This window comes from Pelobates fuscus, chromosome 1 (genome assembly GCF_036172605.1).
Source record: "Pelobates fuscus isolate aPelFus1 chromosome 1, aPelFus1.pri, whole genome shotgun sequence".
Classification (NCBI taxonomy): Eukaryota; Metazoa; Chordata; class Amphibia; order Anura; family Pelobatidae; genus Pelobates; species Pelobates fuscus.
The window spans coordinates 24,920,886-24,934,364 of NC_086317.1; the positions used below are offsets into that span (position 1 = coordinate 24,920,886).

A 13,479-nucleotide genomic window follows, 5' to 3' on the forward strand; every position below is an offset into this window, starting at 1 on the left:
CATACATTAAATACGTTTTGCAATTTCAGGAGCTGCTCAATAATTCCCACTTTAGTATATAACTTTATATCTAGTATTTTAAGAAACCTTCGTTATGCATAGTATTGTTTGTCCCCCTGTTTTGGTGTTCTTACTTTCATTAGTATGTTGAATTTTTTCTTCCCTTGCCATCTAAGTTTTATTGTATTAAATATAAAGAATTCACAAAGGGTTATTCACTAAACTGTGCATTGATGGGAAATCAAAATAAATTTAAATTTTAGACCAAAAAAAAAGCCAAAGTAAAAACAAAGCTGCCTTTTTCCGATTTGGATATTTTGGCCTCCTATTGGAAATTCACTTACAATTTCTTACTTACACAAGATGGAACAAAAAGTATGATTGGAAACCTGACAAATAGAAATTGGCACTAAGACCCATAGTGTACACTGTTTAAAAACAGAAACCAGACAAGTGGAGATCCTGACTTTCAAAGCATGCCCAACGGAGAGTTTAAGTACTGTCCCATGCTCGTGGCGATTCCTTTCTGCAGTTTAATGTGGTGGAGAAGATCATTGGCTGCCCATCATTCATGGAATCTTCTGAAAGAGTAGGCCGGCACTGTCAATATAGAGCATATTGTTATTAACATTTCTAGAGTGCCATAATATTTTGCAGAGCTTTACAATTATAGAAAGGGGATATTTAGAGGTAAAAAAGGTCCTGCTCAAAAAAGCTTACAATCTACGAGGTTTTGAGGAAGGAAGATATACATTATTAGGTGTACCTAGGTTTTCCAGTTCTAAGCCACTGACATTACCACTCCTCTGACCAGCCAATATATTGTCCACAAACATAAATACTCTGGATCTAGACTGTGGGCTTGTTTTTCTGGTGATCTGATAGATCTCCCTTTCTATCCAATTTCTGTGTGAAAGAGGGAAAACGCACAGTTGAATTTGTAAATGTGTAATTATGTATTAAGGGTTATACAAAGAACAAGTCGTAGGTCTTTTGTGTCAGATTACAGAACATCCGTTTCTTAGTAATACAATAAAAAATATGCTATAATTAAGCTAGTATTCCATACAGCCAGTGTTAAATGTGTCCGTTTCGTTTATTGCTTGTAGGCCATTTCATCATGGAAATCGATGCAGGTAGTCCAGCGGAAAAAGCCAACCTGAAGGACTATGACCGTATTGTCGCTGTTAATGGAGCGTCTGTGGAAACGTTTGAACATGAGCAAGTGGTGGATGCCATTCGGAAGGGTGGAGACAAGACCACACTTTTGATTGTGGATCAGAAAACCGATGAGATCTACTCAAAGGTGAGATACTAACCAATACTCCAGTTCTGGCGCTTCAAGGACCGATGGTGAGATCTGATATAGAGAGACATTGAGATAGCTCAGTTAGTTTATGTACCACCTGTCGCAACTTGTAGGGTAATAATAGGTTCCATTTACAGCAGGTTTGACTTAACCTTCAATAATACCTAGGTCAATCAAATGACTACCATTGATCCGAGTAATTACGGCATCTATACATGTGGCAAACCTAGCCACTTCTGGACTATATTCATTACAGGTTGTCCGTAGGCTGACTGCATATTGTGTACCGTTAACTGTATATGTGTTGTATGATGGCCGTTCGCATGCTGGCAGCCGTACGCTGCCAGCACACAAAGCAGTAGTACGACGAAACACGGCTATCCTGGCCGTTCGCCGTACGAATGCGGGCTCCCCAGGTCGACCACACATTCACAGGTCGTGTGGTACCAATTAACCGATTGCAACAATGTTGCAATCGATAATTAAGGGCTCTCCTAGGTGGCCGCCGATCGGCTACCGACCATGCGGCGGTCGGCCATCTTGGATCCTTTGTCTCTGCAGCGGTGTTCGGTCGTCGAGAGCCTGTAACTGAAAACGGCTACTCAATGATCCGAACACCGCTGGACTTCCAGAGCGCTCGGGAGTGCCGCGTTCGGTACATTATGTTCTCCATATTTATTCGGTACTTTTAAACTAACTTCAATGTTTAAACGTATTCTGTGCGGCGTTCGGTTAATTCAGCTGGGATCGGAGCGCTATTCTCACAAAGTATGCGCCTCGACCCCAGCTACCTACCGAACGTTCGGTTATTCCAAAGTACCGAATATTGTGTGAAATATGCATTTTAAAGTAAATTGTCAGTTTTGCTGCACGAGGGGATAATCCACTTAATCGTCCATTTTAGTGGGAGTATCCTTCTCGTGCAGCAATACCTGCTGGGAAAGTCACATTGCATGATGGGAGAAATCCCCTGGATTTACTGTATGGAAACCCCTTGCATGGGGAACTGTATAAATATGCCAGCTGTGAATAAAGCCAGTCAGTTGACTCCCAAACTGTGTTTCGTCCGGTTATTGGGAGGATGGGGAATATTGCCGTGCTTTCTGTCTTGACTGTGGATTTCCTGAAGATACCAACGGATATCGTGGACTAATATACTGCGTCCCGTTACAATTGGTGGCAAGCGACGGGATCCGAACCTTACAGCCGAAAAACAGCGTTCGTGTAAACTGGAACTACCGAACAAGGAAAGCAAGGGCAATTCGTATGGAGATTGATTATACCATACTGAAATGACAGACTTTAAAAGAGCTACTGGAAGCCAGGGGTAAGATAGCCAGCAACAAATCTAAGGCTGTGCTGATCGCTGAACTGATGAAGGGAGACAGAGCCCGCAGCGCTACACCTCCACCAGCCATGGAAGAGACCCCATTCCAGAAAGAGCTACGAACCAGGTTGGCGTTTCTACCGCAACCAGTACCTTTGGAAATATTGACTGTGCTGGTATCGGATGTACATGATTATGTGATGACGACCCGCACACCGGAGACACCGCCTAGGGCAGAGTCTGTTACTGCCTCCACCTACGGACAGGTAAAGCCCAAAGTCCCACATCACGCATTTAAAGCGTTTTGTGAAGAAAAGGACGAAATTGATGGGTATTTGCAGGATTTTGAGCGGCTGTGCGATTTGCACGATTTGGAACCCGCAGTATGGGTGCCGCTGCTGGCAGGCAAATTATCGGGTAGGGCAGCTGAAGCCTACCGTGCTGTGCCTCGAGAGGACAGCAAAGATTACCCTAAAGTAAAGAGGGCGATCTTGGAGAGGTATGCTATTACCCCAGAGGCGTACCGGCGCAAGTTCAGGGGCTTGCGCAAACCTGAGAAAGATTCTCACGCAGAGTGGGCGCACAAGCTGGATCAAGCATCGCAAGGATGGATACAGGCCAGCAACGCTACTAATATGGAAGAGCTGCGACAGTTAATGCTGCTGGAACAGTTCTTTAATGGTTTGTCCCCAGAGGCACAAGAATGGGTGAGAGACCGTAAACCACTCACCCTAACCGAAGCCGCTAGATTGGCGGATCAGCACTTTGATGCCAGGAGGCATCACGGATCCCAGAATAAGACTCTCCCTCGGATTACCGGGCCACCCAATACTTTTACTCCTACCGGCCCCACCGTACCCCTGCACAGGCCAGCACTGAATACTCCACCACCCCCCTCCCGATACAACGGCCGGGCTAACATTCAGTGTCACACCTGCAAGCAGTGGGGACACATTTCTCGGGAGTGCACCCAAAACCGGAGCCGACAAGCGTGGAACCAGGTGCGACAAAATTTAGCACCAAGGGCTGCTGCACACCACTACCAGGTAGCACCCGCCACCCAGGAATTACTGAGCACTCAAACCGAGGAGCCTCTAGGGGTGCTCCACGAAGTAATGTCGGTCCGAGCCACCGACAACCGGCAACATCACCGGCAGTTAGTAACCCTGGAGGGGAAGGAGGTACAAGGGCTCCGGGATTCGGGAGCCACTCTGACTTTGGTTGCACCACATCTGGTACCAGGCGCAACCCACACTGGCGGCTCAGTAGCAGTACGGGTGGCCGGGGGAGCAGTATACCGGCTACCCACCGCCAAAGTGCATTTGGATTGGGGTGTGGGAGAGGGCACTGTGGAAGTGGGGCTTATGCAGAATTTACCTGCAGATGTTGTGCTAGGGAATGACTTGGGCCAGATGACTTCCGCTTTTGTTCCCCAGGCTCCATACCAGGAGGCCCACCCCGTAACCACCCGGCAGCAGGCTCGCACCACGGCTACACCGATACACTCTGAGGCTCAGGTAAGAGACCATGACCCCCAACCGACCCCCATGTCTTGGGATACCCCGACTACCTTTGCGACCGAAGTCCAGACAGACCCTACCCTCCAAATATATAGGGACCGGGCACAAGCGGACCAAGCAGGGCTAGAGGGGGAGCGGTACACATGGGAGAAAGAGCTATTATACCGGGTCACGGCTAAGGATGTGGGGGGATCGGTCACCCTGACTAACAAACAGCTAGTGGTACCGCAGAAGTATAGACAGGAGCTGCTTAGAATCGCTCATGATATCCCCTTGTCCGGACACCTAGGGATGACCCGTACCCGATACCGATTAACGCATGCCTTTTTCTGGCCCGGGATCTCTCAGGATGTGCGCCAGTACTGCACCTCCTGCGACGTCTGCCAGCGAGTAGGTAAGCGAGGGGATCGCCACAAGGCCAAGCTATGTCCCCTACCCATCATCGCAGAACCCTTCAGCAGGGTAGCGGTGGATATCGTAGGGCCCCTGCCAAAACCCAGTCCCTCTGGCAAAAGGTACATTTTAACTGTGGTGGACTACGCCACCAGGTATCCCGAAGCTGTGGCCCTCACTAATATCCATGCCGAGACCGTAGCTGAAGCTCTAATTAAAGTGTTTTCCCGGGTAGGGTTCCCCCAAGAAATAATATCGGACCGAGGCACCCAATTTACGGCCGAAGTTACCCAACATATGTGGAAGGTATGTGGCATTAAGCCAATAGTTAATTCCGCCTACCACCCCCAGTCCAATGGACTATGTGAGAGGTTCAACGGAACGCTGAAGCAGATGCTTCGGACGTTCGGGGAGACCCACAAAGACTGGGAGAGGTTCCTACCTCAGCTACTCTTTGCGTATAGAGAGGTCCCCCAGGAGTCGACCGGATTCTCACCGTTTGAGTTACTATTTGGGAGGAGGGTGCGGGGACCCTTAAACTTAATTAGGGAACACTGGGAGGGAGAGAGTACTGCTAACGAAACCCCTATCGTATCATACGTACTGGAGTTCAGGGACCGTCTGGAGGCGCTCACTCAGGCTGTGCACACCAACCTCCAGGCGGCCCAGAAGCGCCAGCGACGCTGGTACGATAGGGGAGCCCGAGACCGCAGCTTTCAGGTGGGACAGAAGGTTTTAATTTTAAAACCTGTCCGCACAGATAAGCTGCAGGCCGTCTGGCAAGGCCCATACCAGGTAGTGGAGCAGCGATGCGACACTACTTATGTGATTGGCCCCTGCTCAGGGGTAGGGAAGAGACGCATGCTCCACGTGAACATGCTCAAACCCTACCATGAGAGGACTGAAGATGTGATGGCAATCTGTGCCTCCTCCTTAGAGGATCAGGAGAACCTACCCTTACCTGACCTACTAGAACCAGAGGAGCCGATAGATCCCTCGCGGGGAGTTCAGCTGGGGGAGCGGCTAAGCCCCCAGGAGCGTGCCCAGGTACAAGCGCTGATTGTAGCCAAAGGGGCTACCTTCTCCAATTTACCTGGGTACACTCCGCTAGCCACCCACCGAGTGGAAACCCCGGGACAGCTACCTATGCGGCAGGCTCCATATAGGGTTCCGGAATCGGTCCGTACCCATATGAAAGCCGAACTAGATGAGATGTTACAGCTAGGGGTTATCGAACCATCAGATAGCCCCTGGGCATCGCCGGTAGTCCTGGTACCTAAAAAGGATGGCACCACCCGATTCTGCGTCGACTACCGGAGGCTAAATGACAAAACGGTGTCTGACGCCTACCCGATGCCCCGGATAGACGAGCTGTTAGATAAGATGGCACGGGGCCAGTATCTCACTACCATTGACTTGTGTAAGGGATACTGGCAAATTCCCCTAGCCGATGATGCCATCCCCAAGTCGGCGTTTGTCACTCCGTTTGGCCTGTACCAGTTCAAGGTCATGCCTTTCGGAATGAAAAACGCTCCGGCCACCTTTCAGCGGATGGTAGATCGGCTACTGGATGGTTTTCAGGAATATGCCTGTGCCTATCTAGATGACATAGGCATCTTTAGCCAGACCTGGGAAGACCACCTACACTATATAGGGGCGATCCTAGATCGTATTGGGGAGGCTGGGTTAACGTTAAAGCCTAGCAAGTGTCACATAGGTATGGCCGATGTGCAGTATCTGGGACACCGAGTAGGGTGTGGGCAGCAGAGACCCGAACCAGCCAAGATTGAGGCCGTAGCAAAGTGGCCTACCCCCAGGACTAAGACGCAAGTGCTGGCGTTCCTAGGGACGGCCGGCTATTACAGAAAGTTTGTTCCCGACTATAGCACCCTGGCCAAACCCCTAACGGACCTGACTAAAAAGAACCTTCCCCGACAGGTTGTCTGGGCCCCAGAGTGTGAGCAGGCATTCCAACAACTCAAGACAGCTCTAACTAATGCTCCTGTGTTAACTGCTCCTGATCCAACTAAAAGATTTCTTGTTCACACAGACGCTTCAATGTTTGGATTGGGGGCAGTACTGAGCCAAGTGGGAGCAGATGGCGGAGAACTTAAGCCGCAAGTTACTGCCTCGTGAAGTGAGCTACGCCGCCATTGAGAAAGAATGCCTGGCCGTGGTGTGGGCCCTTAAAAAGTTACAGCCATACTTGTACAGACAACCTTTTTCCTTACTCACAGATCACAACCCGTTGGTGTGGCTAAACCGTGTATCTGGAGACAATGCCAGGCTGCTGCGCTGGAGTTTGGCGCTGCAGCCCTTTGACTTTACCATCCATTACCGGCCAGGAAAACAAAACGGTAACGCTGACGGGTTATCCAGACAGACTGAACTCGAGAAGTGATCTGTGAGTACTCTCCCGGACATCCCCAAGCCGATCCGTTGGGATCAGACTGTGTATGCCGGCTTGGTTCTGGGGGAGCATTGTGGCAAACCTAGCCACTTCTGGACTATATTCATTACAGGTTGTCCGTAGGCTGACTGCATATTGTGTACCGTTAACTGTATATGCGTTGTATGATGGCCGTTCGCATGCTGGCAGCCGTACGCTGCCAGCACACAAAGCAGTAGTACGACGAAACACGGCTATCCTGGCCGTTCGCCGTACGAATGCGGGCTCCCCAGGTCGACCACACATTCACAGGTCGTGTGGTACCAATTAACCGATTGCAACAATGTTGCAATCGATAATTAAGGGCTCTCCTAGGTGGCCGCCGATCGGCTACCGACCATGCGGCGGTCGGCCATCTTGGATCCTTTGTCTCTGCAGCGGTGTTCGGTCGTCGAGAGCCTGTAACTGAAAACGGCTACTCAATGATCCGAACACCGCTGGACTTCCAGAGCGCTCGGGAGTGCCGCGTTCGGTACATTATGTTCTCCATATTTATTCGGTACTTTTAAACTAACTTCAATGTTTAAACGTATTCTGTGCGGCGTTCGGTTAATTCAGCTGGGATCGGAGCGCTATTCTCACAAAGTATGCGCCTCGACCCCAGCTACCTACCGAACGTTCGGTTATTCCAAAGTACCGAATATTGTGTGAAATATGCATTTTAAAGTAAATTGTCAGTTTTGCTGCACGAGGGGATAATCCACTTAATCGTCCATTTTAGTGGGAGTATCCTTCTCGTGCAGCAATACCTGCTGGGAAAGTCACATTGCATGATGGGAGAAATCCCCTGGATTTACTGTATGGAAACCCCTTGCATGGGGAACTGTATAAATATGCCAGCTGTGAATAAAGCCAGTCAGTTGACTCCCAAACTGTGTTTCGTCCGGTTATTGGGAGGATGGGGAATATTGCCGTGCTTTCTGTCTTGACTGTGGATTTCCTGAAGATACCAACGGATATCGTGGACTAATATACTGCGTCCCGTTACAATACACATAAGGACATCATTCAGAATCAGTGAAAGATGTGGGAGAGATATAAAGAAATGAAGCAAATTGAACAACATAATTGTGCTGTGGTTACCAAGAGAAGATGGGTGGTGTACAAAGGAAATGGTACTACCACAGTGCCACAAAGAACAGCACAAGAGGCCCTCTCCCCTATATATTCACACCTAACTATGTCCCCTGTGCTCAGTTATACTGTGCGCTCAGTTTGTACACATCTCCTTTGCCTAATTATTGCCTGTTTTCCATTTGTTTTCCATCTGTGAACCTGTGCCGCCTGTCCTGACCTTTTGACTTTTCCTGACGCTTATTTCTATTGGCACATTGTTTTGGCTTATTTCTGCTAACCCAACTTTACTTTATTGCTGTTACAGGCCGGTATCTCACCGTATTTATACTTGCAAGAATTAAAAAAGCCAGAGGAGCAGAAGGAGCACACCCCAGCAGTAATTCCTGCAGTCACTACAGCCACCAAACCAGCACCCGTCCCTACACCTACACCTACACCAGAAAAACCTGCCACCACCCCGGCTGCCCCCTCCCCGGCTGCCACCTCTCCTGATCCAAAACACAAACCAAGATTGTGCCAACTGCAAAAGGGCACCAGTGGATATGGCTTCAACTTAAATGCAATAAAGGAGGTCCCAGGCCAGTATATTAAACAGGTAAAGCATGTAAATATAAAAATATAAAAAATAGATGAAGTTTCATTATTTTCAGGGATATCTGTATGTGAATAAAAATATAAAATGTATCAGTTGCGGAATTCGTTGGCACTATATTAATATTAGTAACAATTGGAGAAAGAGCTTATGCACATTTGTTGCATGTCGTGATCCAGAGGGAAAGAGAAAGTTAAAGGGACACTATGGTCACCAGAACAACTACAGCTTATTGTATTTGTTCTCGTGAGTATAATCGGTCCATGCAGGAATTTTGCTATTCTCACAGGTTTTTTTTTTTTTATTTCTAAGAGAAAAGGCAGTGTTTTCATTACAGCCTAGGGATACCTCCACTGGCCACTTCTCAAATGGCTACTAGAGGTGCTTCCTGGGTTAGTGCTGCTCTGCCTCACCTCCTTGGCAATCTCCGCCAATCCAATGCTTTTCTGTGGGAAAGAATTGTGATTGACTCAGATCACCACTTCTGATGATGTCAGCCAAAGAGGCAGGTCAATAATAAATTGGAATAAAGGTAAGATTTTACTATATTTATGGGACCGGAGGGGGGTGCGGTGTAGCTAGATAGTGATTTTTAACACTATAGGGTCAGGAATTCATGTTTGTGTTCCTGACCCTATAGTGTTCCCTTAATGGGCTCTGTGTAAATAAGAAACATTTTGCCTATTGTACATTAAGCATTAACATAATATCTTTGTAGATTAAAAAAATTACATTTTTTCTTTTGAACACTAGGTATGTAGTAAAGGGAATCTTGGAGCCATTAAGGGTTGATTAGAAGCTGGAAGGTTATTGAGACCTCGAAGCATGCATCTAGTTCAGCTCTAGTGATGACTATATTTAAGACACTGAATATGAAAGCAATACAGCGAATACCAAATTATTACAATCAATAAACTGAACTCTTAGAGCATTTATATGATCTAATACCCCAATATTCATATACAGGACTTCAAGCTGTTAAAGTACTATAAGCCCCATGAACCTGGCCAATTGAAAAGATGCATTGGAAGTTTAGCTTGCTAACACTTTAGGTATTTTGTTGGAATATATCTATTAATAAGTATTTAATAATGAGTAATGTTTACATAAAAATTTTTATTGGATGCAATCCAGAAAACAATTTATTTTTTAAATACCAAGTGCTTTGAATCAGGGTAGGCGTTAGAACCAAGAGCTCCCTTTCAAAAACCTTCCCTGAAACGGCCTTCTTCAATAAATTATTGACACCAATGTGTATTTTATCTCTCCATCTCAATGAGAGAGCGATTTCTGTGTTCCCTTTATTAACCATTTTTACACAGAGCTGGGAGAAGTGGACTGCTTGCACACTACTCATAAAAGATGCATTGCCACGATTAGTCAAGACAATGCATACCGTCGGATTGTCCCCAAACGATCTGATGAGGAAATTGTATGGCACTTAATATATTGGTGTAACAACTCCAAATCCCTATCCACACCTGTAGGCCTGTCCTAAGCACTTTAGAACAATGTACAAAACACGTTTTTTTACCACTGACCATCAGATTTATGCTCACAGAACCGACAACACAAATATGCTTTACAGAAAGTCGAAAGAACACCAAGCAAAGGATTTACTAGCCCTCTCCGCATACTGAAATGATGGCTTGGGTTATAGATGCGGAGTAATAACCCATGCTGCACACGGTCTCTATTTTTATATATATATACTGATTAAGGCCAAATCTTTCTCACAGGTGGTGAAAGGTGGACCTGCCGATGTGGGTGGTGTAAAAGAAGATGACATATTGCTGGAAGTTAATGGTGTCAATGTGGAGAAAGATGCATATGAAGATGTTATTGTTCAAATCAAAAACGCTGGAGGGAACCTGACATTGTTGGTCATTTCTCAAGAAGCTTACGATTACTTCAAGTCACAAAAACTCCCTGTAACGTCTTCTATGGCTGATCCCCTTCCGAAAAAAGAGACTCCTCCGAGCAACAGTGAGAAAGCCCCAACTAACAAAGCTAAATCAGTCCCTGAACCAATTGAACTGGTAAGCCAAGTGTCTTATTAAACATATTGCTGGGAGTTAGAGAATGTTCGGAGCCTCTATCACGTTAAAAGGACACTATAGTCACCAGAACAACTACAGCTTATTGCATTTGTTCTGGTGAGTAGAATCATTACCTTCAGGCTTTTTGCTGTAAACACTGTCTTTTCCGAGAAAATGCAGTATTTACATTACAGCCTAATGATAACTTCACTGGCCAATCCTCAGATGGATTCTAGAGGAGCTTCTTGGGGCAGTGGTGCACATTCAGTGTCGCCACCCTCTGCATGCAGACACTGTACTTTTCTCATAGAGATTCATTGATTCAATTCATCTCTATGAGGAGATGCTGATTGGCCAGGGCTGTGTTTGGCTTGTGCTGACTGCCTCTGATCTGCCTCCTTGACAGTCTCAGCCAATCAATGGGAAAGCACTGTGATTGGCTCAGAGAATCACTTCTAATTATGTCAGCCAAGCAGGCAGATCAGGGGCAGAGCTAGCAACTGCAGACGTAAATACAAGTACCATTTTACTATGTTTGAGAAGGTTAGATGGTGTTTTTAACACCACAGGGCCAGGAATACATGTTTGTATTCTTGAGCCTATATTGTTCCTATAATAAAAAGTTTTGAAACCTGTACAGTTTGGAATGGCCCAGTTCTCAGACTCTGTTACCTTCCATAACTGTATGAACTTGTACGGCAAACTATGCTGCATAAAGCCAGAACCAGGGACAGGATGGGACAATATTGGAGAGGGTCTGGGTATTCACTGACATACTTGCCCACTTTTTAATTATTCACCCCTTAAGGACCAAACTTCATGAATAAAAGGGAATCATGACATGTCACGTGTCCTTAAGGGGTTAAAGGAATATTCCACTCCCAAAAAATGGAGAGGGAAATCGGCACTAATTAGCAGATATAGCTATTGTTGCTGCATGTATTCTCATTTGTGGTATATAAAAAAAAGGATAACTGCCACCTTTGAAAGCCCTCCCTTTCTTCCCCAAAAGACACTTTTTCAGTCTCTTCACAGGAAAATATCCTATCAGAGGATTTCACTGAGAATCCTTTGGAATCTGTCGATCTGTGAACAGTCAGTAAGAGGTCTGGTAGGAGAAATAGGGAGAAGGTAGAACACACCTGCCGTTGGCTCACAGAAGGAGGAAACAAACCTTCCTGGCGGTCTGACAGCCAGGGAGGCGTTTCCGAATTTAATTATAAAAGTCCTTTTAATAATGTTGGTTTTTTGAATCCATCAGATAAAATACAAAACCATGACGTAACTGCGAACTACAGGATTGTATGCACTTATTTTAAAATGAGTGTCAGCTAAGGCTTGCTATGCCCGCTGTTGGCACTAATTTGCAGTGATCTTCATTAGCCATTTATCTGGCTGAGGATTTCTGCAAAGGCAGTGCATGACCATTATTGTTCCAGAATTTAGAAGTCACTCTATAGCTGAGGATTGGTTGGCTGAGATTAATGGTAAAAAAGGCTGAACTTGATGGACGCAAGTCTCTTTCCAGCTATGTAACTATGTAATATTATGGTAATAATAAGACTTCAGCTATTTTCACCTTCAATTTGAATTCCCTTTGAATTCTGAACAAAGCTCTATAAGTTGGTTATTCCTTTGCAATATGCCTCTAGTTACTACGATGAGTGATCCACTGATAGAACTTTATCCCGTGATACTTTTAAAGTTTTTCTCTATGCAGAACTAAGCACCAGGTTGTCCCCTATTGATACGCATGTAAAATTGTAAAAGGAACCGGTTCTCAGATTCCTGAGATACGAATTCGTAACACTGAAAGCTGCTTGATAAATAGGGAACTAGATGGACATTTTTACCAAGTCTAACCCACGCAGGCTGCATTTATACCTTGATTGTATTTGGAAACAAAACCCCTTTCTATTAGTGAATCATAGGGCTCAATGTCTCAGTCAGCATGTAAATGTTCCGTTGGGCTGTTTGCTCATTTATTTATAGGGACACACAGTATAATGAATTATGGAGACCTACCTGCTATAAAACTCTAGTGGGAAATAAATAAAAGTTCACAATAGCAAAGCACTGGTTTACAAGAATAAGGGGAGATCCTAAATTTAAATCTCACACCTAGCCATGATCATTCCTGATGCACAATACCTTTTATTTCTCATGAAAAAATAATTTCTCTTTAAACAGGCGGCAAGCCCACCTCCTGATGTTAAATCACAAGATAAACAAGAAAAGGACGATGACACTCAGCTGTAAAAAGAAAATCCGACTCTTGAGGCAGGAGCTACTTCCGGACTGTAACTCCCATCACTTTCAAACTGCCTTGAAAACAAATCCTACACTGAGAATCCAGCCGGACTATAGAAAGAAAGCTGTAGCTGTTGTGGATACTCCCATCACTCTGAGCCCGGCTGTGGCTGATGGGAGTTGTGTTTAGAAGCAGGTTGCCCAGAAAACTCACAAGCTGTCCATACTCCCCATGCCCAGCTCACGGTTCACAGAGAATCATTCAGGGAATTTAAGTATTTGGTTTCAACACATGACACAATCATTACGGTGAGATAAGGTTTAAATGCAACTGAAGAATTGTTCATTTTGATAAACAACTAAATTCAAACACCGTCAATTCTAAGAGGATCCTAGGATTCCATCACATCAAGGATGACAAAATAAATAGATATAAACGAGCAGAAAAAAAGGTTAACCTCAACCATGTACTTGTGTATTTCTGAGGTTTCGATGCAATAAAAGGAGAGCATTTCACGTGGTG

The 13,479-nt window shown here is 45.7% G+C and overlaps 1 protein-coding gene across 2 annotated transcripts in view; it reads left to right on the forward strand.

Annotated features, from left to right (window-relative positions):
* Positions 1-13,476, forward strand: part of PDZK1 (PDZ domain containing 1) — a 29,533-nt gene extending 16,057 nt beyond the window's left edge. For both annotated transcript variants that reach the window (XM_063442295.1, XM_063442285.1), the window contains exons 6-9: positions 1,110-1,306; positions 8,380-8,670; positions 10,407-10,706; positions 12,897-13,476. In XM_063442295.1, the coding sequence (XP_063298365.1) occupies positions 1,110-1,306; positions 8,380-8,670; positions 10,407-10,706; positions 12,897-12,965 (857 nt within the window). In that variant the 3' untranslated portion in view covers positions 12,966-13,476. The remainder of the gene's footprint in view (positions 1-1,109; positions 1,307-8,379; positions 8,671-10,406; positions 10,707-12,896) is intronic.
* Positions 13,477-13,479: the final 3 nt, after the last annotated feature.